General features: G+C 38.2%; 1 protein-coding gene across 4 annotated transcripts in view; it reads left to right on the top strand.

Annotated features, from left to right (window-relative positions):
* Positions 1 to 2,331, top strand: part of STON1 (stonin 1) — a 55,746-nt gene extending 53,415 nt beyond the window's left edge. For all 4 annotated transcript variants that reach the window (XM_072409731.1, XM_072409730.1, XM_072409728.1 and 1 more), the window contains exon 4: positions 1,931 to 2,331. In XM_072409731.1, coding sequence (XP_072265832.1) covers positions 1,931 to 2,005 — 75 coding nt within the window. In that variant the 3' untranslated portion in view covers positions 2,006 to 2,331. The remainder of the gene's footprint in view (positions 1 to 1,930) is intronic.
* The last annotated feature ends 24,372 nt before the right edge of the window (positions 2,332 to 26,703 follow it).

Genomic DNA, 26,703 nt, shown 5'->3' with positions numbered 1-26,703 from the left:
TAAGTTATTCAGCTTTGGGAAACATGACAATTCTTTTTGATGCAATGGTAAAGAGCTAGGGAACATTGTCTGTAATTTGTTCAAATATCCATTTTACTCCTCCAGTGCTACATCCCAGGAGAAGGCTTCCATGAAGCAATTGCAGTAGTTCTTCTCTGTAAGCACTTCTAGAAAGATATTTATTGTAAATATATGAGCATCTCCAAAATAGAGGTGATAACAAAACAGAAGGCTTCCAAAGCTGGCTGAGGTGTCCCCCCATTCTGGTCAGTTGAACCATTAGGGTATAGGTCTGGGTGTACTTTCTAGAAAGCGTGCAGGTGTCATATAAGGTAATGTTTGCAGAATGCGTTAATAGATTGTTCACAGGCGGGTAGAGCAAGGAATGTCCAGTCAGACAAAATATAACAGTGGGAGTGCAAGTAGAACATGCTTCACTTAATGAAACGGTAACTAAAAACTTGCTTGAATCATCATTTTTTGAGAGATGATATCATTCAGCAAAACTGCTTGCGTTGGAGTATTCGGCTGACGCTGCTTAACGTTGACCTAAAATCTGATTAAATGTTAATGCTTAACCCTTCTGACTTAACAGGAAGAAAGTTTTCATACAGCTAAAACTATAGAATTCCCGTTATTATTAACAAATGTATTTAAGGGGTGGCTTATTAATTAGGTATCAGTGTAAACCGCTTGTACTGCTATTGTCTCTCTGCGTACAGGTGAATATATATAACAAGGGTTTTATCTATTGGAAAAAAACATATGAGAAAAAAGTGTGATGTGAAGTAAAGTTTTATCTACAAATTATAGTTTATATTTGCAGTGTTAGATCTGTAGTAGATAATTTGTATTTGGAGACTGTAGATGTGTACAGTATAGCTCGATACGAAAAGTCAAGTGTTGACAGAATGCTCAATTGACACCAACGTGTCCCAGCAAAGAATTTTACTACAACTTGTGTTAAAAGTAAACTCTCTCCTTAATTTTAGTTTTGCACAGTTGTGCAGGATCCTCAGTTGTACTGACATTGATTACTCTGACTTCATTGCAGTGGAAGCTTTTCATACTGTGCATCTGAAGCTTCAGAAAGATAATCAGGTTTCTTGAATGGAGGACATCCAGTATCACCTAGCCCTTTCCTACTCAATTTTTCTGCCCCTAGCTACCCTGTCCATTTAATGGATTTCATTTCTTTAGGTACCAGGGCAGACATAAGGAAGTGTCGTGTCTGGAGCTGCATTAGGGCCCTAGGCCCTATTGCCCCTTTAAGACCCCCCATCCCTCTGCAGATGTGACTTGCGAGACGATCTCTCAGAGGGACTAGGCAATGCTTTGCTGTTGCTCTATGACACTGGAGCACAGCCACAAATAGATATCTGAATGGGCAGGAAGAATTGACAGTTTTGGAGGTAGTTTTTGCAGGGTTGTGGGGAAGGGCAGTGTTTGGAAGTGGGTCGGACATGGGGGTGGAATGTGGGGTACAGACAGGTGTTGGGGTGGGTTGGATGATACGGCAGGGCAGGGGCCACATGTTGCTTCTGCAAGGGGGTTCACTGTTGGCTATGTCTGCCACTCGGTGATACCATACCTTCCATCTTCCTGCACACTGCTGGTCACTCCCACCAACCATAATCTGCCTACATTTCAAAGAGAAGTTTAATATTCTCATCAGCATGTTGACAAAGAGAGAAAGAGGGAATCATGGAAGGGCAAATACAAACAGACTACCTTCAGCTTTAAAAATGAATGTTTATCATATTGAGACAAAAAAGTAATGTCTTTAGATAGACTTTAATTAAGTTGACTCGCCAGATGTAAATTGTTTACAGGACCAGGTACAAAAAAAAAAATGAGAAATTTTGTACCTGTTGTATAAACTTCCAAAGTGATTTTCATGGCTAAAGGCTAATGCTTTGCTTTATTGCAGGTGGAAATTGAGAAAAAACGTATTCCAGTAAGTGGAGAAGATATGGACAAAGCCGCGGAATGTATAACACAATAATGGCAGAGAGACTGCAGAAGCTGCTACCATGTAATAGAATCATCGCTGTGTTTTCTGTACAGATGTAAAGACTTTATAAATGTAACTTAGCCTGATATGCACAGAATACATAGACAAGATGATTGTCAGGTATATGAAAATTTGAAAGTTAATACCTTCTATTTTTATTATATACCACACATTGCATTGTTTATGTATTTATCCTAACATGCTGTATCATGATTTGACAGTTGATGATGTACTTTGCAAAATCATACTTCAACAATGAATATACAAGGCTTAGTAATCATTACAGCATTAAAATAAATAATTACAATTTCTCCTTATTTTTTGGTGTGTTTTTGGAACAAGAGTTAAAGTGGCTTAGTACATTTTTTTTTCTTGCTAGTAGGGTGAAAGCAAACCTTAAAAATATATTACTGACATTTTTTTCTATAGTCATATTGCACAACGTGGCCCTTATTCATGTCATGAACAGAGAGACAGGACCACTAGGGGGTGCTATGGCTTGCATGGAGGTGGTGTGAGCCCTGAGAGGGGCCAAGGCACAGAATCTAAGCAGTAACCAGGTTTTCTCCAGAGCCTCTAGTGGTGAGGATGTTGCGCCGCTGGTTACTGCCAGGTTGCGCTCCTTGGGCACACCACGGTGGGCAAAACATGGTACCAAATCATAAAGCAGAAGGATAGTCAAGGGAAGCCAGGGTGGAGACAGGCAGCAAGCATGAGAGGTCAGGTCACACGCCAGGGATCAATAGCCAGGGATCCAGGAGACAGACACCAGTGACACAGGGGCCACTGCCAGCACAGGGAACACAGGAGACACTGGAAGTAACAGGAGGCACAGGTGATGTAGGGATATCCACAGACAGATAGGAACACAGGAACAGCACAGGGAAGTTGGCTGGGAGCCAACAGACTGGACAACGAGGGGTTAAAACAGGAGCTGGGCAGAGGAAACACTGGATTAAGCAACTGGTGTACAGGAACTAGCTCACAGAACTAGGGGCACTAGTGGAGACACGTTGCACTAACACTGAGTGCAGTGTGTGAGCTAGCTACATAGCCAGGGCTGGTCAAGAGGCTATTTTCTGATTGGCCAGCGGATTCAACGGAATTGATAAAGCTTGGAAACAGAGGCACGCCCAGCGCCAGAGGCGCCGATGCTTTAGTGAGGAAAAGATAAGTCTGACAATTCACATGCTGCACAGTTGTGATAACCCTGGTGTTGTAAAAATCTTGTTGTACACAGTGGCTTCAGCTAAATGAGCCATTAAAGCAGAGCCATCAGACCTCCTTATCATAACAATCCCTCCAATATTTAAATCAAAGGCATCCAAATGGAAATAAGATAACTTCTGCTAGAATTTCTCTTGAGCTATGCAGTGGTGCTTTGTTAATAATTTGTCATGTTACAATAACACAAAAATGTATGTAGCAAAAACACAAAAAGTTAATAAATATGAAAAAAAAAAACCTAAAACCATTGAATTTTTTTACATTACTAGCTTGTCTCTGCAGCTACCAACACAACCTTGTTATATGTTAGACAGAGCACAGGCCTTGCACAGGAGCTGCAGAAATGCATAGTGACATAGGAGCAGATTTATTAAGGGAATTTAAGCTGTTCACTTGTAGGGCCTGATTTTTTAAAGCTCTCCAAAACTGGAGAAGATGGCCATCATGGGAGAATCTGGATGATCAAGCAAGCCTGGAAGGGTGCTGGTCCAGGATAGAAAATATTTCCCAACTAACAGAAAGAGATTTTTAAAAAATGGTTTTGCTAGATCACCCAGGTTTTCCCATGATAATCTAACTTCTCCTGTTTTCTCCAGGAAAGCTTTAATAAATCAGGCCTATAAAACGAATTATCACCCTACCAGGATTCATTTAGAATGCAGTAAAAATTCACTCTGCCCAATACCTAATTACGTGCAAAGAAAATTAAAAATACAGGATTTTTCCTTGTACATGAAAGGATGATTAATCTACATTTTCAAAAAAGAAAGAAAGAAATATTTTCCCAATTTTATAACTTTTAGCCGTTACTAAATATTTATACAACCACTGTACGTTCTCTTTAAGGCTGCATAATGTAAAACTACCCCTCCTCAATCCTATTCACTGTGATGCCCATGAACTCAGCAGGTAACATCCCTTTAAAGAAACCTCTTTTACTTAAAAAAGGAACGGGAGCAGGCAAAGCTTAGGCAAACAGTGAGCTCTTTGGTACCTGAGCCCTTAAACAGCTTGAAGAAATAATCTTTATCTACCCTCTTGATGCATGAATAGTCTGGCTGAGTGGATGTATTCTAGTCTCTGCTAGAAGACATGATGTGAAAGCAGATTGAAAACTTCAGAGATAAAAGATAAATGAGACTTCAGCCACTGTCTGGGTGTAGTGTTTATAATTAATTACAAACTTGATACAAACATAGAACCTTTTATCTGAATGGCTTGGCTAAAGTACGCCATATGAATCAAGTTTAATTTAATTGATCTTTAAAACCATTGATTTGTTTGGATAAATGTTGATCATATATATCAGAGTTTCTCAACCTTTCCAACATGGTGGAACCCTTTGAAATAACTTTCAGGTCTTTAAGAACCCTTTCTATAATTACTATATCCACAGCCTACTGCATATTAGCGTGGTGGTCAGTAGGAAAAATGTCTCTTACATTGCTGGCCATTGAAAAGAATGTCACCCTTACAGGTAGACAAAAAGATCATTAGTACTAGTTAAACTGACCTGGGAGTAACAATTTTTTCCTTGCTCAAGGAACCCCTAATAACCCCTGCTTGAGAAACACTAATCTACATTATCAGGGTTGCTCCTCCACATGCTAAAAAACATGCACGGCTGATTCTTTTGTGTAGATCATTCATTATATTTTTACTTGTTTAAGAGTTCTTTATAAATATAAGCTAAGGTGCACATAATCCAAAATTCGATCAAACGATCAATGGAAAGGTATCTCACGTCCATCAGGTACTTGTATGATGGATGGAAGTGTTAAGACCTTACAGATCAAGGACTTTTCTAAACCTTGATTGTTCAATGTTGGTCAGTTGAAAGTAGACATAAAGGGCCTGATTTATATAAGGTCTCCAGGACTGAAGAGGATACATATTCATCAGTAAAGCTGGGTGATCCAGCAAGCCTGGAATGAATTTCTTCAAAGTCATTTGCTATTTGCTAGCAAATGTTCTGAATCCTGGACCAGATCCGTTCCAGGTTTTCTGGATTACTCAACTTTAATACATCAGGCCAAAATCAAATTATGGTTAAGTCATAAAATGGTACACTCAGTGGATTGGTCAATCGTAACACATAAATCATAGTAAATCTGTAAAATACATGCACATTTTCCTTTAAACACACTGCAAGTAGAGGAAACTAACTGCTCATGTGCCAGAAATATAACATGCTTCTACCTCTTTCCTTGAGATGGCAACAAAGCTCTAAATTACAAATCACATTGTGCCAGCCTTGCCTACTTCATTTCTGATGGATTACAAAAAACACAAATCTCTCCTCATTACTTCCTTATCCTCCATGTTCCACTGTCAAAATCAACAGGTATTTGTCTTGCGCTTATCAATTAGATATAACAAAATGCTCGGCATTGGTAGCAGACCAGGAGCAAACAATTGAAGTTCATTGGTTAAAGTTAATATACTGCCTACTGTTTCTGAATATTATCTATTAGATGCTCAGCCAGCAATGGATTACTTGTACCTTGATGTTTTCCGGTCATGACCTACCACCTTCCGCCTCTGCCAGTTTAATGGGATCATGTAGAAAAGTCATTTGTGTTTTGCTTCTGATAGAGATTGAAACATTTCTGCAAAATTTGGAACCCAGTGGGAGACATTTGTGAAAACTAGTGTTAGAATGCTCTTTATTTGATATGCAGTTAGGGACAGATTTATTTTTTGTAAACATTTTGTGCAATTAGCTGTAAAAAATGTAACTGCTTTTAAAAGTATTTAATAGCATTTCTAAGTTTTGCAAACAATGTGAGATTACCTCCCTTAATAAATGCTCAAAGCCGCAGCACCACCATGAAAACATTTGCACACTTACTAAAATCTTTGGTTGCAATAAAGGTCCAAATATTAATGCTAACATATTTACATATAAAGCCCATGGAAACTGCTGATTTGATAATCATATGATAAGGATCTCATATGGCTGAATACTCTGCAGATTCATCCAGGCGCGTCTGAAACTGAACTGGTAACTCCAACTTTTCAGCTAGTTTGGAAGCTCTCTGGATTTGGTCCCCAGAGACCCAGATCACCAACTTCTCGCCATACAGAACCAGTCAAGTAGTAGTTCAGGCTCAGAGAAGCTCCCCGATTGCTGTAACTACACCTTCCTGCCACAGGATTGGGCAGCTGAGGGCAAGGGGAAGGAGATGTTTGTGGCATGTCACTAATCTCCACCAAACGAAGGAAAAGAATGAATTTCGTTTTCTGCAGTGCAATTACACTGTTGTCTAGGGCTAAACCCCCATATTGCCCACCAGGACATGGCCTCCAAGGAACACAGTGTAACCCTTAACTAGGATCTTCGCTCCTCCAACGACCTAGATTTTTCTAGGACTTTTCTAGAGCTGCACCAACTCTCTGGAATGGTCTTCCTCATCCTATTCAGCTTGCTCCTAGTTTCTGCTCATTTAAAAGAGCTCTTAAAACCGATCTTTTCGCACTTGCCTACCTGTCTTCTTCTGTCTCTTAAACCGTCACTACTCACCCACCATTTTCCCATTAACAAATGTGAAAAATTGGTTGATATGCAAAGAAGTTAAAAAGTTATTGTAAACCTTTGTGGTCAGAATCATATTGCAAATATGGTTTGGTCACAAATGCTTTGACCATGCTGGGATTCTAAAGGGTTAAATAATTTTGGTGCGTTGTCTACTACAATTACTGCTTGTTTTTTTAACGTGTTGACCCATTTGAATCAAAATCCTTAAATAAGTATCTAAGAATATTTCGGCCTATGGTTCTCCTTTTTATCAGTCATTATAACAGAGTTTCTGAAGCACAATAATTAGAGAAAACATATAGCAGGCAAGGTCCCTACTAAAAAAACAAAAAACAACATTAAAAATTATTACCTAAGTTGACCACTGATTCATCATGTCAGCATGAAAGTCACTTAACATTTCTCTGATACAATAAATTGATTATTCATTCCACATGTTCCTAGTGACCAATGAGGCAGCCCATCATTGTGATGGGTCAAAAGGAATGGTAGGGGGCAAGAGGAAGTGGGTAAGTTCTGACACTGCTTGGAAATGTGGGGATGTACCATTTGAAATGGAGTGGCGTCACCTATTGCAGAAAGTGTGAAAGCTGGAGAAAGTATGTACACCTCTAGGTACTTTCACTTACCCTGATAGCAAGAACATTTTATATTGGTAGAAGCTTTAACCTTCGGATGGACTGGTACACATTAACCTCCCTAGCGGTTCATTTCTTTCTGGTTTTATTTGTCTAAAAGGGTACATTGGTTTTCATGAAAATTTATTTTACAGTATAATATAATAGTATGAGTATAATAACGTTTGAAACACAAAATCATGTAAAACAATAAATTGAATTAATTAAAAAATATATTTAAAAAAAAAAATAATTTTTTTAAATTAAAAAAAAAATACATATTATACTCATACTATTTTATATACTTATTAATAAATGTTCTTAAAAACAATGTACTGATTTTACACAATTAAATCTAATGTATTGCATTCAATATAGTTATTTTGTATAGAATGCAATACAAATGGATTTTGAATTTACAATTTGGCAATGTACACACGCACCAACGTCACCGTGACTCATCGGGTGCAGAAGCTGGCCGGAGGATAAAGAAAGAAGACGGAGATCGCGGCAATGGATGGCGCGGGACGCCGTCTGATCAGGTAAGCGCTGTATTTAGTTACCTCCCAAAGGTTTACATACTTTTTGGTTACTGCTTTTAGCAAAGCAGTTTTCTCTACCCCGAGTCACACTTGGGGTTTTCTCTAGGGAGGTTAAAAGCTCTAACCTAACCAAAATTATTTGAGTCCTCAATATTTGCACATCATCCTGACATAACAACCAGCTTACACATTTGGACCAGGGTGCAGAAGGGACAAATCCAAACTCAACATTTACAGAAAAGATCAGGTTTGCAGCAAACTTGTAAGCAGCCCATGTTTCTAAATCTATTGATTGTCTTGGCATGACCAGTGTTCATTTCAAACATCAAATTATGTGTAAAATAATTTTTTCAAAGGCATTTGTGGTCATACTTTAGTAAATCAGGCACTTTAACTAGGAAAGTCAGATGATGAACAAAACAGCCGGAAGCTAGCAATTTATAAGCTGACGTTGACAACACCTACATTTCTGCCATGACAGGTCCACTTTTGTACCTAATTGTTTGTACCAGTCCTATGAATGTGTGTATCCATGCACCTTTGTGTAGACTCATTGCTGTCAGTGTTCTAGATAAGCTAAAAATATTCCCTTCTATTCTTGTAGCAATTAGCAACCACAGGTGTGATTCATTAGTGAAGTCAGGTTGTATTGTGACAGGTATACAAAACTGTCACACATAACAATGAACTTCCAGAGCTGCAGGTGCTTTTAACCTATGGGTACAAGTCAACTATATTCATTGTATGGGAAGGTCTACATTTTGCACAAAGTCAGCTCTGACAAGTTAGAAATGACATTACATGCCCACGTGCCTGGGCACCCAAAGGCAGTATTGGTGGAACTCATAGTTTAATTTCCTGCAAATCGTTTACAATGCAGGTTTGAAATACCAGTTATTATAAGAGTACACATATGGCTAGGGCTGGTTAGGTATAGGGGTGCTGTTCGTATGCTGTTTGTATTTAGAGTGTTTTTCATGCTGTCTGACCACTTTTTAAATACTATTAACATATTTGGGTTGGAAAATACCAGTCTATCATGTTCAGCCAATATAAAAAAAGAATAAATTAACCTAAAACCTGCATATTTTGAGCACTTTAACAATAGTTGATGCTAAACACTAATAAAAATGGAAAAAGTGGCCCCACGTAGCCCCTTGTTACCATAACCTGTCTGTACCATGTGTAGGTTTATAAGCCCTTTCCATAGAAGCCATGGTTTCAACTCCCTTCACCACTGATAATATCCAGAAGGTTACAACAGCGGTATGCAATTTAGAATTGATGTTCTTTATGTATCTACTGTATGTATGTACTGTATATGTGCAGTTCTGGGTGTACTGTGGCCCAGTGGTCATAAATAAATGTTTGCATCTACTAATATAAATGAGAATTAAATCCCTTATATTTTGGATCTGGGCTGGAAGTGATATATGCAGCCTAGAGTCTCCTACCTGCTCGCCATTTCAGCTCTGGTGCCTTTGTAAAACACTTTGGCATTCATAACTTCAAGAAGTATCGGCTGCTTATTTATTCTGTTGGGTGCCGTGGTCCCCTGTGACACATTGGGCCTAATTTATTAAAGCTCTCCAAGGCTGGAGAAGATAGCCTATAATGGATGAACCTTGGTGATCCAGTAAACCTGGACAAAAGAACCATGTTGAATAGCAGAAGACACATATGGCATTGGTACCAATGGAAGTGTCAAATACAAAGGTTGCATGGCTGGGACAAAGGAAGGTAGAAGACACAAGACATGAGTGTAAACACTTCTGTTGCCAGGACTTTTTAATCTCACTCTTTTTTAAACCAGACATAATTACTTAATGAAAGCTTTATTATGGCTAAGGATATAGTCAATGAGTGTCTATTTTAATAAAGAACATTGTATCTTGTTAGGGTCTTGCTTTCCTGATACAAATGTGTTTTGACACGGTTACTGAAATGTGCTGGATCAATATGTCTTCTGTGTAATGGTATGCTTTTTCTAATACTTTCTGTGTAACGATGGCAGTTATTATCGGGCATTAGATAAATACATTCAACACTTAATAGTTCCAAATGGTGTTCATCAACATAGCTGGAGCTTATAAAATGACTAGAGTCTGGAAATTATTAGCTTTTCAAATCAATAAATACAACAAATTAGTATTTCATCTACTGTCCATGTTACAGAAAAGAAGCTAATCTTATTCTTTGTACCTGACACCTTGAAAAATTGTGCTTGTTCCCACCCCCAGGTCACACTGAATGCCAGTATAGACTACACGGGGACTCATTAAACAGAGAGTCATTCTGTTGACAGTTGGGATGGAAGAGCAGCTGGGTCAAAGATAGATTAGCATTGCTGCCTAAGGGGACCACGAGACCTCTACTAGTTATAAAAGTGAATAGACAAACATAGAAACCTTAAGAACTTTCTAAAAAAGAGCATTTTCTCTGAAACATTGTTTATAGGTCCCCATGCATGGAACAGCCAATATGAAAGAATCCAAAATGTATTTTGTCTAAACATTTCATTACATTACAGGCAGGGCTGCAAGTACCATAATGATATATCTTGTCTAGTGCCTAGGGCAGCATTGTTAGAAGGGTAAATCACTAAAACTCAATATGCCTAGGCACTTGGTCACCTGATCTTTGCTGAATGGGATTATAGGCCAGTTTAAATTTAGCAGAGAACACATCACCCAACACCTAGTGACCCTTGGCCTGATGCGTAGGACCCAGAATAGCATGTTCAAGACACAGGATTTATTTGTAAATTACTTAAGATTGGATGCAATTGGAAACACAAGTATAACACAAGGGATACATTATTTATATAAAGTTGGCTACCTTGATACAATTATCACTTTACATATAAATATACTATTCTCCTTTATGTAAGAGGTGCTGTCAGCATGGATTTGGCACAAAGAGCGGAGTTTTCTGGTGTCCCGTCCTTTTGTACAGTTGGAAGTTGAATGAAGAAAAGCAATCAGTGCCTATGATATCAGCTCACAGTTCATTAGTGTGGTGGTCAGTAGGAAATATGTTTCTAACATTGCTGGCCAGTGGGAAGAATTTAACCTAAATATTATTGGTGTCAGTCAAACTTACCTGCGGGGCACAAATTGCTCATTGCTCAAGGAACCCCTAGCAACCTCTGGAGGAACCCTGGTACAGAAATACTGGGATCGAGCCTCTCTTTTTTAATGATGTATCTCTGTTAGGGACATTTCTCCTTACTTCTCATCAAGACAAGAATGAAAGCCTCAAAAACAACAAACATTATAGAATGGATTTTATGTGTGCACCCGTCTGATTTGTACATGCACAAAGGGGAGCAACTAAATCTCAGGCCACGTATTTATGGTGAAAGATCGGCTAAAAAAGAGATACATGGAAGGTAATGATCTGCAATTAAGCTGTTTAAGATTAGGGGTGCAGTCACACAGGTAGCAAAATGATGTACTCCATAATTACAAAATACTTATTGCAGCTTGGGAAGGGATATGCAATAATATCCAATAAAGGTTCTTATAGGGTAGAGAGATAGAAAACAGGAGCTGAGAAAGAAATAAATCTATAGACTGTCCTATGGGATTGTAGAGCTGGAGTCTATCCATCTGTATGCTGCCAGATGTAAAGAAAAGCATATCTTTTAGTAGTGTGAGGAGAAGTTAGAAATTTTGGCGGTATTTTATTGCTGTGTGTAGTTTCCAATTCCATTGACAACCACTCCTTTCATTTCTTATCCTGGTATTACAGAGGGTAAACCTCCCAGTGGGTTCACAGACTGAAATAAAAATCTGAAAGAAAATTTAACTTGTTTTAACTTAGTCTAAAATGAAAAAAATAAAATATTGGTTGGGATAATACTCTGTCTAAGGCTGTAATCTTCTGTATTATGAAAACTCTAAAAAAGTCCATTTAATAACCAAATGTGGACTGAATATTTAGAGCAAAATTTGTGCCGGCACAATGAGAACTTCATCTCAGGAATCAAGGTTTATTGGGAGCTTAATGGGGGCATTTATTTTTTTTTATTATTATTATTAATATTATTAATAATAATATTACCTAGTATATAAAGCACCAATATATTATGCAGCACTTTACAAAGTCTGTAGTCGTGTCACTAGCTGTTCCTCAAAGGGTCTCACAATCTAATGTCCCTACCATAGTCATATGTCTTTAATACAGTTCGAGGTCATTTTTTTTGACTACTGTAATCTAATTGCATGTTTTTAGAATGTGGGAGGAAACCGGAGTACTCAGAGAAAACCCATGTAAACACAGGGAGAACCTGCAAACTCCAAGCAGATAGTGTCCTGGCTGAGATTCAGCCCTGGGACCCAGCATTGCATAGTCCAGAGTGCTACCTCTGAGCCACCATGGTGCCCCTGCATTTAAACCCTAATACCCTGATCCCCCTATTCAATATTATCTACTGTGTATAAGCCCTAGATATAAATTAGCTGTTCTACCAATGCAAAGAACAGAGTTGAAAGAGATAATAGGTAAATAGGTATATTTAGTAATTTCAACATCCTAAGTTGACATCCTGCTTTTCACTTCCCCGGAGTGCTATAAACTGTCTTGATTCAAGCAGTAAGAAGAGTACCGGACCACTGTATAGGTTTTCCTCTCTTCTAGACAGGCTAATTGGGGGAACCTACAATCTGAAGTATGCTTTTTCCTGCCAGCTTTATTGAGCTCAGTGACCAGCACACTTTGAAGGAGAAGAATGTATTTGTTATTCACATTTTTGCTTGATCAAGTGCATGTTAGATTGTTGGTAAGAAAAGCTATCAAAGTAAAAATAGGCACTTTATCAAGCAAACAAGTGATTGGCATGAACAATATGCTAATAACCCCAACTTTGTTACAAATAAATTATGTTATGTTAAATTAGCCCAGCGCCAAGATAAGTAATGGGGTGGGTGAGGTACTTTTAACAGCTTTTTATTATTCTTATGATTAAAAAGATATGTGGGTGTTAACCAATGCATTTATCAGGGAATAAATACGAAGACAGGGAAATATTACAGATGCAACCATGAAGGATAGCAGTGGAAAATATGAACAATTCTTCATGTATGTAAAATGCTAGCAGTAGGACATTTACTCCCTGATTGGGTCTCATTCATATAAGTGTGTTGTGTTAACATGCTTTTCAATGCAGCAATGGACAGGATATGCATTGGTGTGTTGGGTTGAAATTCATTATTAATGGCACACCAAATGCACTTTACCAACTTAATGCAATGTCGTGCACTTTGAGAAATGCAGCAAGTACTAGATTTGTGGGCGTTGTGGTGTATTGGGCAGGTCTTTCCAATAAAAGGGCAACCCTAAGGCAAAACACACAAACTTGCATAGCAAAGCACAGCGGTTTACACATAATACATGGCTAATGGGAACTGGACCCACCACTTGATTACAAGTGTGATTTAGTGACACAACTGATCCCTTAGTATCTGTTGGGACCTGCTTAGGCGGTCCCATAGAGAAAAGGCCCCCATCTGGCTTCGGCCAGAGGGGCAAGTAAGTCCATCCCAGCTTTGGCTGGGTGGGCTCAGTACCCCAGTGCACATTTTTTGTGAGGTATTTTTGCACCTTCACTTTTTTACCGAGCACGGGGTTTGTTTTCGAACACTAGCGCGAGATTCAATAAAAAAAAAAAAAAAAACATCTCTGGATTGACTGAATTACTTACCAACCAGCTTACCAAACAAAACCTTTGCAGCACGTAGGCGTAATGACATTGTAGTAAAGGGCTGCAATTAAAGCTAAACTCAGGGCGGGTATAAAGAAGGAAACCAGAGTGCAGTTTGTATTTATTATAAAAATCAAAAGATGTTATTTTAAGCACCAAACTTTCACTTGATATGATCCTCTGGTAACCCTAACACAGAAACACTCTTTAAGATGAGGAGTGGCACTAGGAGCTTATTACATGTTTTCCAGCCCTGACAAGGAACATGCTGGCACTAAGTGAGAAAGAGTGAGCATAGAGATGACATGGTCATTGCCTTTGTACTTTGACTTTACTTTCTACCGCTCCTTATAACCAGAAAAATCATTTGGTTCAACCAAATTTCACCTGTGCAGCATCTCCAAAATACCTCTCCTTTTTTCGTCACTAGCTCATGGCATATGGTCTCATTATTATTTTCAAGAATATAAATTTGTTTGCGGCTGTTCATTGTTCTTAGGTTAGTAGGAGGTGACCTGACTGTATTTTTAAGGGGACTCATCATGCTGATGCATTGGCTTCAGTGCTTTTTGGAGTCTCTGATGAGGAACAATTACAGAAATTAGGGACTTTTCTGACACTCATTTATGTTTGCATTTACCAGTCCTGGGTTTGTGACTCACAGTATTATAGCTAAAAACATTCAGGTAAACAGCATTTTCAAAAAGACTCAAACATGGCTTCCCTTATCCTTTTCTTATGATAGAACCACTTACAAAGCAGTGAAAATGCAGTACACAAGCTTTCCTGTACATTCCGGCAGGGCTGTGTGTATCTTTGGGTTGGCTGGATGGAATACATGTTCAATATATAGGTTTCCACTATATATTAACTATTTGCCTGAGGTTCAGCTTTAAATAAACTTGACTGCAGAATACTGCAATTGTAGAAGCTAAACTGTGGCAAGCAGGGAAATCTTACAAATGTGGCAACTTTTTTACAATTGATTACCCAGCTGTAAAGAACAACCTGACCGATCAACCAAACGCACAATAACATGCAGTAAATTGCAGCAGAAAACAGATAAATCCAGTCTCAGAAGCTCTCAGGCAGACCTTGTTTTCAGAAGCTTTATAAAGCAGGAAGCACATCACTTATCGCTAGCACTAGCATGAACAGATACCCTCTAATGAGCTCATGGTGTATTGGAAGTGAATGCAGGGGGCTTCAGATAGAAATCTTTCACCTCTTCATCTCTTCTTTAAATGGCGCAGAACTACAGTGCATCTAATGTCATCACTGACACCTAAAAAGGAGCCCAAATCAATTAAAGTACAGTATAGCATAATAAAAAAACAATGAGTCTCCCAACTCATGTTAGGGAATGTCATTAGGGGGCATCCATTCACTTTAAGCTGCTTAGCTATAACCCCCAACATTACTACCCATGTACCCAACTATAACAACACATAAATAGGGTCCAATGGCTATAGAAGCCCTTTATCAAAGCTATTAACAGCCCAGCTATTAACATTACCCAGCTATAACAATAAATATTGATATGGAAAACAATAGTTGAACCATAAATTACTTTAAAATTGAGAATATTAAATAACCATACTTTGTGTAACTGGTCTTTGAAGGTTCGGATATATTTAGGGTGGTAGTGTATCACAGTTGTGTTGGAAAAAACAATAAAGTGCCTACCCTCATAATTAAATAGACCATAGAAACAGAGACAAAGATTTAAGGGTTTATGTATTCAGACAGTATACAGTATATATAATAAAGTTTAACAATTGTGAAGGGCCACTATAAAGACTAGTGGTCAGAAAAAGTAATTAGAGCCTTATAACTGCTCAAAACAGTACATCGTAATCAATGGTTAAATTGAACCCCAATATTATCTTGGGGTTCACCATAGGCCAAAAATCGGCGCTAGACATATAACAGCTCATCAGTATATATATCGTTAACCATACAGAGTATGTGACCATCAAAGCATGTTATTTAGTATACCCGACATGTTTCGCCAAGTGCGGCTTCTTCAGGAGTATTTTTGACAGCATGCGTTGGTTGCCAATAGACAATATTTAACTTGAGTCCTGTAATAACCAGTGCAAGTATTGTGTTGTACTTGCAACCAAGCTGGAAAATTAGGTAGATTGGGTGGCGAAGCACTCCAGATGTTCACAAGCTCCCAATGACGTGTACCCTGCTCCATGCAATAGACTACCCCCTGAAACCATTCCAATCCCAGCCATTAGCTACCCATCAGATAAAAAAATGCTCCTCCATTTTAACATTTCCAACCTTGTCATGTGGTCCTTCACCAACTTTTTTCTTTCTTGCTCAGGGTCATTCTATATTAAACACAACTTAATAAAGACTAAAGATTTAGGTGAGATTTTTTAGTGGTCTGCTGGAGTGAGGTTTTCATTATCCTAGAAATCTGCTTTAAAGCCACTGGATCAGCATGGAAGCCAGACAACTACCATGTTTATAAGATGAGGTAGCCAACAGCATTCTGCATATTTCAAAACAGATTCTTTTAACTGGTTAAATCTTTTTCCAGTTGTTTGCTTATTTAAACTGTAAATGCTGGAACTTTCATGAAGGATTTAAAATGAATCTTTATTTCGTATTCCAATTTTTTTGCAGCAACTTTGCAAAAGAAGAATATAAAAAGAAGAGCAATGGTAAATTTCCCATTCTGAAAAGTTCACATGCCATAAAGCAGGGTAGACTGTACTGGGAACTAAAGATAATAACCAGAACATTCCACTATAATACAGAAACTACAAAGCCTCTGTGCCGGAAGATGTGAGCGTATTATTCCTGTCTCTTGACAAGCACTGCTCTCAGCTCTAGGAATTATTTTCAGACCTACGCAACAAACTTGAAATAATGGAAATCAACATGCAGTGTAAGCTGGACGATCATGGCAACCCGCAAAGACAATTTTTCATGATTAGTGTGACCAGAATTCTCTAAGGCATAATAACTAAACAATGAAAAGCTGTAGATTTCATCTGGCAATTCCTTATATAACCTTAGAAGCATAAGTGATCACAATGCGCATTATTTAGGAGTGTTTCAGCCTCAGAAATGGAGATTTAAATCCCCGACAGTTCAAAACATCTATATAGTAGATGCAGACATACATAGGTGGGCATCTGTAAGGGAAATGTGTTTATATTACTGAATTGTTTATTAAGGCTGTACCTGTCGTCGTGGTCATCAACCTTGGCACTGTAGCTGAACTGAACAATGTATTGTGTAAATACAAAAAATGTGTGTATTGTTACTTGAATTGTGGTGTGTTGTATATATTTTATTCAGGTTTGTGCAAGAAAAACCAATGTGAAGCTTCACCTTTGTGCAGGAACTTCTTGTATTGAAGACCAGTCAACTAATGCTCTCTCTTCTTGTGGAGGGTGAGTGGTCTTGTATCCGCCAATTTTCTGCAGGCATTCTGCAATGAGTGGACCTGCTCTGTACTTCCCATAGCTCTGCTCTCTGTACATGCTATGTGATGATGTAACCACTAATATTTCAGTTTCAAAGGCATTTAGTGCACACAAAAAGCCTATTTGGTCTATTGTATAAAATGTATTATTTGGCTGCCAGAAAGTGTTAGGGCCAGAAACACATTTCTCTACTGCGGTGGGTCCATTTTGAATGGCACCCTAATAGATGGGGTAGCCAAATTCAACACAGCACCAATACACATGGGTATTGGTGAGTTGCCAATATGGTGCATACTTTTTTTGGTTTTGTGCATTGCCAACACATTGATTTGAATAGTCTGCCTAATGAAATGCACATTAATGTGCAAAATATAACCTTTATTACAATGTACCAGGACACCATGGTATGGACTCCTAAGCTAACTCTGAAATCCTTGGAGACCTGAGTGGATTTTATCAAACTACACATATCCAACCTTTATATTCTTGCTTTAGTCATTTTACAAAGCTGGTACATTCATTTTTTATGGTTCCGGTAAGAGGGATGATGGGATATTTGTCCTTTTCCTATACACTGTGCTAAAAGATTTCACTTTTTCTCTGGTTATAGTTTCAGACAGAGCAGTATTTAATTATTATGTTGCCCTGGGCACAACCAAATGATGACAGCATGTGGTGACTTTATATATGGCATTGGGTCTGATTTACTTTATAGCTAGAATTCATTTGTACAAACTTGCAAACAAAAAGAATCGAAAGCTACGATTAGTACTGTTGAACTCTAATAAGCCCTTATAGATTTGGTAAATTTTGACAACCTGCCCCTTATAAACTTGCTATCCTTGGTGCCGACCCATAAGTGCCTTTAGGGAACCTTGGTTAAAGACATAACACACATCTGCAAAAATTGTAGCCTGTAGGTCTGGATAGGAGCTTCAGCTATGCCAGCCAATGGCTATTCTAGGAAATTCCCTTTATAACTGAACTCCATGATCTGGCCAAAAAAATACCCACCCCCACTGCAAGGGTAAATGCCCAATTATACCTATGGGGATGTCCTGCGCAAGATAACTTACCTTATCTCTCCCTCTCCCAGCGGACAATGCAGCTCTGTTTCCATCTAACCTGTGCATTGTTGATGGGCCCCTAGCTTCCTTTACTTACTGTTGGAGACTATTGCTCCTGCATTGTTTGAGATATCTGTGCATGCAACTGCAGAAAGAAGTAGTTCATGGAACAGGCTGTGGGGGAGCTGAAGCAAAGAGAAGGAATGAAACAATACAGTAAGTCATTTTGCTCTTTACGTCACATTTAGGCTTACAACATACACAAAGTATTTTTTTGGCAGATCTATGAGTTATGAATCAAATCAAACATGTACAAAATGTCTAGTTACCTGAAACATTTATAAATTGATCCATCTAAAAGCACTGCCACATACATTAGGTTTAACATCAGGTGCCCCAGAAGTACAAAAATCCAAGATGATCTATTCGGTGTATACCAACAAACTCTCCAAAGGGAAAGCAACTGACTTTGGCTATATTGGAAAAGTTCAGTTTCTGCAGTCAATGCAAAAAATATTAGTTATGGAAAAAAACTTTGGATGCAATATCCATTTTGGACAGGAGGCCTTTATGGTCATCCAACCTACTGGCTGTATGTCCAGGGTGTCATAAACCCACACTCTGGGGACCCTGTCTTTTTGCCTAGGCTCAAATTACTGTTAGGCATGGAGGTCTATCCATAGCTAGTTCTACATGTTTATTTTAAATAAAAAACACCACTACCTACAGTTTTTAACAATGTTGCCCTCAAAGAAAATACTATCTCTTTGCTTGGTATGCATGTCCCCATTGCAGTACCTGGCTCCCCATACCTTTTTTTTACAGTAATATACATGTTAACCCTACAAATTACCAGAATTTAAGTACAAGATTTGTCTCCCATAGGCTTTCATGACCACCATGGTAAATTTGGCAAAATGTTTGGAACTCAAAAGCTGAGTCTTATGGGCAGTTTTAGCATAGCAGTTTGAAAAAAATGATTTACCTTTTGCTACAACAGAGAAGAACATATATTTCCTTCTATTTATGCACCTTCCTATCATGGACATAATTTTAAATAAATAAACAGGGTAAAAAATAGATTTTCGATAGCTTGTGTTCCTGTCAGTACTTATGTCATTCACACATTCACACATTCCTAAGGTGCAAAGCAAACGTTTTGTAACTAGAAGAACTGAATTTTGCAAAGTTGAATTACAGTTAGCTGTCTCATCTGCTTCCAGAATTTAGCTAATCTGGCACTATGTGGGTTTGGTTGTACCTGTCAACGCTGTGGGGGGAGGGGGGGGCTCAGCTGTTAACACAAGTCTTATTACTCACATTAAGGCAATCTGTCGTCTGCATATAGTTAATTTGTTTCTGTGAGACTCCTAACAGTTTTTGTATGAACTAATGACATTTTTATTATTTTATCTGTTTCCAAAATAAAGTACTCAGAATTTGCCAATTCAGCCTTTGGTATTTGATTCTCCCTGGCCATAGAAATTTGCACATGACTTTCAGCACTTTATTTAGCACTAGACTGTTAGCACCTCTATGTAACCCTGAAGCTCCCTGCGCTAATCTTATTTTATACCCCAACACTAACTAAGCCCATATCCTAACACTAACCCTCACTGTTCCCTAACACCAAACTTTCCTGTAACTCTAACACTAATCTTGCTGAATTCTCCCTATAACCAACTGTGGACCCTACCAGTACTCTACCACTAACCATTAATTGTATATTACCTTTACTCACCCCCAGTCCTAATCCTAGCATCAAACCTTCTTGTGTCCTGATACTTACCATCACTGTAACCCTTACTGATAGCCAAAAAGATGATTGGGGGGAGGAGGGTTAAGGCAGACTTATCTTGACTTTTTTTTACATTAACTTAAAAGGTGGCTAACCCATTTATATAATGATAAAATGTTTTTCTTTTTTAAAAATACCTATTTTTTTTAGTTTTTGGGGAGGACCCTTCCCCTTCTGTCTTTAACACCGTGTCAGTATAGATGAAATAGGAAACCCAAAGACAACTGGGATAAATACCCAGAAATCTTCGGGCTGCTTCTTCAAAGTCTAATATGCGCAGAAGAGACTTTCCCAGGATAAAAAATTACTGATCTCACGCATGCTCAGTAAGATCTGCACTCTTTTTTTACATTTTCAGGTGGAAACATGACCCAATCTCACGCCACAGGATCCGGTGATCTAAGACAAACCCGGAAGGAGAAGAAGGAACTTGTCAGCGCCCACTGATTCTTCTGTGCCAGAAAGAAAAAATGTGGGACCAGCTGGAATCAGATTGAGGGGGGACAGAGGGTAAGTGGTATTTTTTTTATAAGACTTGTGCTTTAAATTGACCTGAGAGGTACAAATTGATCATTGCTCAAAGAACCCCTTGGCAATCTCTGAAGGATCCCTGGTTGAGAAACACTGCACTAACCTGTAGTCATTTTTATCTTTTGGTTCTCTTTCTGTTTTTCCTCAGTCTTATGTTCATACTGTAAGTGGAAGAGACTGAATAAGTTACCTCCTTGAAGAATCCATGATCTGCAAGTCAAAAGTAGCACAGACAATAGTTAGACAATTTATAGGTGATTCATTGCTCTGCCCTTTCCTGTTATTCCGCCAGCAATAAACAGTGCTAAATGATACTGTGCATTTAATAAAATATTCATTTCCACTAAAGCTCCTATTTATACTTTCAAATCTATCTGCTTTTACATCAATTTGACACTCATTCATCAAACAAGTGTTTTGGAATGTGCGAGTGTGCATGCAAGTCTATGCACAGTTAACGGGAGTATTCATCAGTGGTGCAGCCAATGGGATCAACAATGGATTGAATTTCTTCATCGTTTTCTCCGTCGGATGCTGACCTTTTTCTGTCTACTAAAGCAGATTACAAAAGAGAGATTTATATGCTTAAGCTACCAATATAGCAAACTGCAAAGTGGACAGAATTTTTTTTTATCCCTAAATGTATGGTAATGTAAACAGCTTAATGTATATATATCCTACATATTTAGGGATATGAGAAATAATATTTCCATTCCTTTCCTTGCTATCTATCTTTGTATAAATTCATTCTGTAGCAACAAACAGGAAGAGTATGTCTCAAACTAGTTCCTGATCTGCTTTTGCTGACTACAACGCCCACACAGCTCTGTACTTCAGAAATTACATGGGAGATAATTACAGATAGCAACTTAAATTCATGTTTTGGTATTAAATTCGCTGGGAAATTGCTTCCATGTTTTGATTTTTAACAAAGGAAGCTTTAACTGCTCTTCTGTAATTTTCTTCCTCTCGATCACAAAAGAATCTGTAACCTGGATTTAAACTCCTGGCAGACAATATATATATATATATGTGTGTGTGTTGTTTCCAAATAATTTTGAATATTGTTAAGCCAGCTTCTTGAACAAGGCAGGCCTGCAAGACACCGCATACAGATCTTAGACTTCTCAGCACAGCAGCCTGATGGTTCACAACTGACCCTAGCTTCTGATTGGACAGTAAAGCGGACCTATTGCCAGAACTTTTACTTTACATAAACAGGTAGACAACCCTTTAATGTAAGGTGATAATTACCTTCTTTTTGGAAGGGTTAAAACCCCTCCCCTGCTTGAATGGGAGCGTAGAGCCTCTTGGAATAGGTGACGTCTTGCTGCTCCCTTGAGATCGGGCATGCGTAGAAGGAGCTTTTTCTTTAATGGGGAGAAAAAACTGTTGATCTCACTGTGCAAGCTTTTTCCCCATTTACAGCAGGTTACATCACCTGATTTTGTGCCTGCACAGTGTGAGATTGGCCTAATGTAGGCAGAAGTCGGAAGAAGGAGAAAGAAGATGCTTCCTCCAGTGCTTCCTCTGCACCAGGTCGAAGGCGGATTACAGGACAACGTGAGACCTTATCCAGGCAACAGATCTGTGAAAGTAAAGGTGTTTTTTTTTTTATTAGTTTACTTCAGCAAAATGATGAGGTTATTCTTGTGTTCGTCCTTGCTGTAAGCAAGTTCCCTGTAAACAGAAGACACTGGATTGGTTAAGAATGCTGACCCATTCCTCTCTGAGTACCCCTGTCCTGAGAATTACAGAATTTATACTTCAAATAAATTCAGGTTCATGTAAGTTCTACTATATGACTAGTAATGAATCGTCAGAATGACTAAATATTTGTAATATTTGTCAGTGATTCCCCTTAGAGTAAGATATTCAAAATTAAATATTCATAACTAGTCTTTTAACAAGAACCCTGCTTTAGAGAATTAAAAAAAAAGATATTTTTTGGCTTAAGAGTAAGAGACATGTTAAAATGTTGTTACTTTTGCATTTACATTTGCACACACATAACTTACTGTATATACTTGAATATAAACTGATCCTAATATAAACCTACCTATTTCATTGACAGCACAAAATGTGGCTGTCACTACTAATATTTCAAACAGCAATCAACAGAAATGCCAACTAAACTGCATACTGTAGACTTTAACAGCAAGAAAATGACTGTATCATCATTCCAAATTGGAAAAATAGTGTAATGATCCAAGCTGTAAGAATGGAAGCTGTAAGGTTTGCCTTTATTAACACTGAGTGTTGGGGAGGACATAGCAAAATCACAGTTGCACAGTATAGTGATGTTTATTCAGCAGGCTACAATGTTTCTGAATGGGACTGCAGCATCTTATCATATGATCCATTGCTTAGTATCCTCACTCCATTGAATTTGTGTAAGATTGCAGAGTTTATACTAGATTGACCTAGCTTTGCTGCCAGGATGAAAATAAAAGCTGTTTGGCGGGAAGACTGTTTCTGCAAAGTTCAAAGCCTGATTGATGGCAGTGCACTGGAAATACAAAAGACCTCCATAAAATAGAACCTATTAGTTCAAAAAAGTAACAAAATGTTGTTGCTCATGGTCACCAATTGTAAGATTATGATAATGTATAATTTTATTATTGAATCAAAAGCAGCACAACAGAAACAGTTTATAAAGCAGCTATTTAACTGAATGTGTATTTGGCAATACCAGATGCAGTCAGCAGAAAAGTGTTTTAGGTAAAGCCTTACCTTACTTTCTTCACACACAGTGCTTATTTCTGCTGAAAGGGATTAGTCCTGTTTCTTGGACACTGTGACTGTGCTTCAAGTATACTGGGCCTGATCTATTTTTCTAAATGTTTGGGGGGTGCTGAGAGGTTCCTGGCTTTGCGGAGAAAGAAGAGAGCCAGATTAATGAAATAACACATTTATTCAACATATTCCCCCCTGAGACTGATGCACTTGGTACAGCGTAGTTGAAGCTTTTCTAGACTGTTCAAATAAAAATCCTTCGGTTGGGCCACAAACCAGCTCTCAGCAGCGTCTTTGAAGTCAGAAATGTCCTTAAAACGTTGCCCCATCAGGTGTTTCTTCAAATTTGTGAACAGATAATAGTCAGAATGGCCCAGGTCAGGTAAGTGGGGGGGATGGTGGACCGACTGAAAACCCACGGTGTTTAATTCGGCAGCCACAACGTTGGACGTATGCGTAGGCGCATTGTCATGCAAAAAAAGGATCCCTTTGGTCGACTTTCCACAGCATTTCACCTTAATTGCCTCCTTCAGCTGGTCCGGGAGGTTAGCATAATACTGTCCAGTGATACTAGAGCCCTGAGGTAGATAGTCCACCAACAGAATACCATCTTTGTCCCAGAAAACGGACGCCATGACTTTTTTGTACCTCCTGTGCTAATGGTGTGCATGCACGAACACAGAATCAATACAACCAAGCTGAGGTTTTTGATTTATTGTCAGCAGCAGTAAAGGATAATAACTAATAATGAAAAAACTAGAAGAGGAGTAATTTGATTTCAGTAAATGGGAGAGAAAATCAGGTACCACCATCTTCTTTTTTGCATTCTTCCAGGTTTTGATCTTTGGCCATCTTGGCTGACTGGGATAACTTCTAAGCATGCTCGGGAGTCCATTTAGTCCTGCAGCCTCATGGAATGCTGGGATACCCAGCACATTTCCAACTTGATAGTTGATCTTTGCATGTGCAGCCTTTTTCATAAGAAGATCAGGTAAGTATGTTTTATTGCATAAAGGACATTGTGTGTTCCTTTCTCCAAAAAAAAGCTTTACTAATCACAAAATTTCTCTCTTAATAATAAAAGGCAGCTCTGGCTTCTAAAATTGAACCTGGGCATGGTTTCACCTTCCAACCTGGACTCCCGGTAGAATTCTGTAGAGAGTTGTTCCAGGGTTCCTCCAATGGAAAGAGGTTATCCAAGCCTGGATTTGTGCTTAAGGCTCTTGGAATGTCTCCAGATGTGGAAGATACAGAGCAACAAGCTGATTAGCCATTGCCTACCAGACCATGGATCATTAAAACTCAGCAGTCTGCCATGCAAGACATAGTTCCAGGTCAGAATATCCATGAGTAGACTGAAATGATGCAAAATCTCCCACTGTCTAGCAATAGACAATGTGGAAAGTGAGCCACAGTATATGCTGGAAGGGGCAACAGTATTATCACAATATGCCCAATTTCACACAACTCTGATACCCAACAATATATTCCAGGCACAACAAGCAAGTAAAAGAAAAAAAGGAAATAAAAAAGGAAAAAATGCTCAGTTATTTACATTTAAGCAAAAGATATACCATAGCACAAAGAGGTTTTTATATTAATCCTGGTCTACTGACCACATAAGAGTCTTACACCCAAGAAAGGCTAAACTAGGGTCAGATGGGGTAGTAAGATTTTTCATATGCATGTGACTTTAAAAGAAGACTGGCGAGCAAAGAAAGAACACTGAAGGTATCTCCAGAGGTTAGGGAAAGTGGTCCCACAAGGTCAGGAGAGCATAGATGACCCTAAGTATGCTGCCATATTAGTACTCAAAAAATGAAATGTTACTTTCTTTTTTTTTAATTTTTGTAGCGAGCCTGTTATCATTTGCTAGCTCTATATTAGGAAGATTATAATGAATATGTGTTGATTACTAAAACACAAAAAAAGGTGTTTAAATGCTTTTTAAAAAAAAAAAAACAAATCAAAGCATTAAATTATACCAATAACATTTATTTTTATGTTCTCAGGAAAAATAAAACCTAGATTCTGACTGTTCATAAACATTTTGGTCCTTTTTTCTTTTTATTTTAATAACCCCATTATTAAAAACCCTTTCCCAAAATCTTATATATTTGATTTAGCAAATTTCTTTTTAAAACAGTAGAGCATCATTCATTTTAATTAAAAAATAATTATAAAAATGTATTAAATGGAAAAATCTTTCTTTTAGCACATGCCTAGAGTCTCACAAAGAAGTATAACTGAATAAATACAATTTTTTATGGGGCATTTCTGTGCTGTTACCTGTTGTCCAGCAGCATTCACCCAGCACTGGTATCTGCCTGATAAGAAAACACCCTAGAGGCTCAATCTAGTAGACATTAAAAAAATACAGGAGATTGCATGTTCTTTTTTTGGTGGGCCCTTGGGACATGATTTTACATCTGCCCCACATTTATTAATTTGCCATCAGTAAGGAAAGCCAACAAATAATAATGAATCATAGTCATTTTTACAGAGACTGCAACATTATCCACTGTCGATGTCATCTGAAAACAAGGTACTCTGTAAATTGAATATTGATTTTTAATAATTAAAGTTATGTTTCAAACTACTGTGTGCAGACCTTCTTTCCCTGTCCCACCCGAGGGAATCTTTTTTTCCAGTTCACTGTTCTCGAGCGGCTTTAACTAGATACTAAGCCTGTGTCATTGAATTAAAATGCACAGCTGACTTTTTTTTTTCCCTTCCTGATATGTAGATATTATCCCGAGCCATTAGAATAACTCTAGAAAATGAGGCATTGAATTATCCATTATGACAATAATACTATAGCAGCCTCATTTATCAATTAGAATATGCATTCTCTATGACAGCTTGCTATTAACATGAATATTAAATCAAGACCAGTAGCCGAACTGCTGCTGTGCACGTCAGTCAATGGCATCATTGAAGCGGATGTCTCACGCTGACAAATATTCACTATGAAATAAAATAATAATAAATAAAACCGGCTTTTTTTGCGTTTGTGTAGATGGAGGACTTCTATCTGCTAGATACATTTTGTTCCACTTTTTTCACTCTGCTGATAAAATATGATTTTCTAAAACCCGTAGCATAAACAGAGCCTGTTTGTCTCCGAATTAAATGGAAATAATAGCTGCATCGTTCCGCATTACAGAATATACTGATACTGTCACACATTCTTAGTATTTTAAAGGATGCTGGGATCCCACTGGAAATGACCCCACCTGGGTGGAATGTAGGAGTTTGCAACTTGATTGATTTTTCAGTTTCTCGTACTGTGCCGGTTTAATTATGATTAGTTACATAAAACGGAACCTTATGCAAACAGCTAACTACACAAATGAAATACAAACATTGGAAATGTATTTCTCTCCATCCATTTCTGAGGTTTACAATGCTCTGTCACACAGCACAACTCTAAGACAGGGCTTGAGGCCTGATTTTTTCTGCTGTAGTTCAGGGACACTT

The sequence above is a fragment of the Pyxicephalus adspersus genome, chromosome 4, assembly GCF_032062135.1.
Source record: "Pyxicephalus adspersus chromosome 4, UCB_Pads_2.0, whole genome shotgun sequence".
NCBI classification, from domain to species: domain Eukaryota; kingdom Metazoa; phylum Chordata; class Amphibia; order Anura; family Pyxicephalidae; genus Pyxicephalus; species Pyxicephalus adspersus.
Note: the sequence above shows the minus strand (reverse complement) of the source record. Positions and strands in the feature narration are given on the sequence as shown.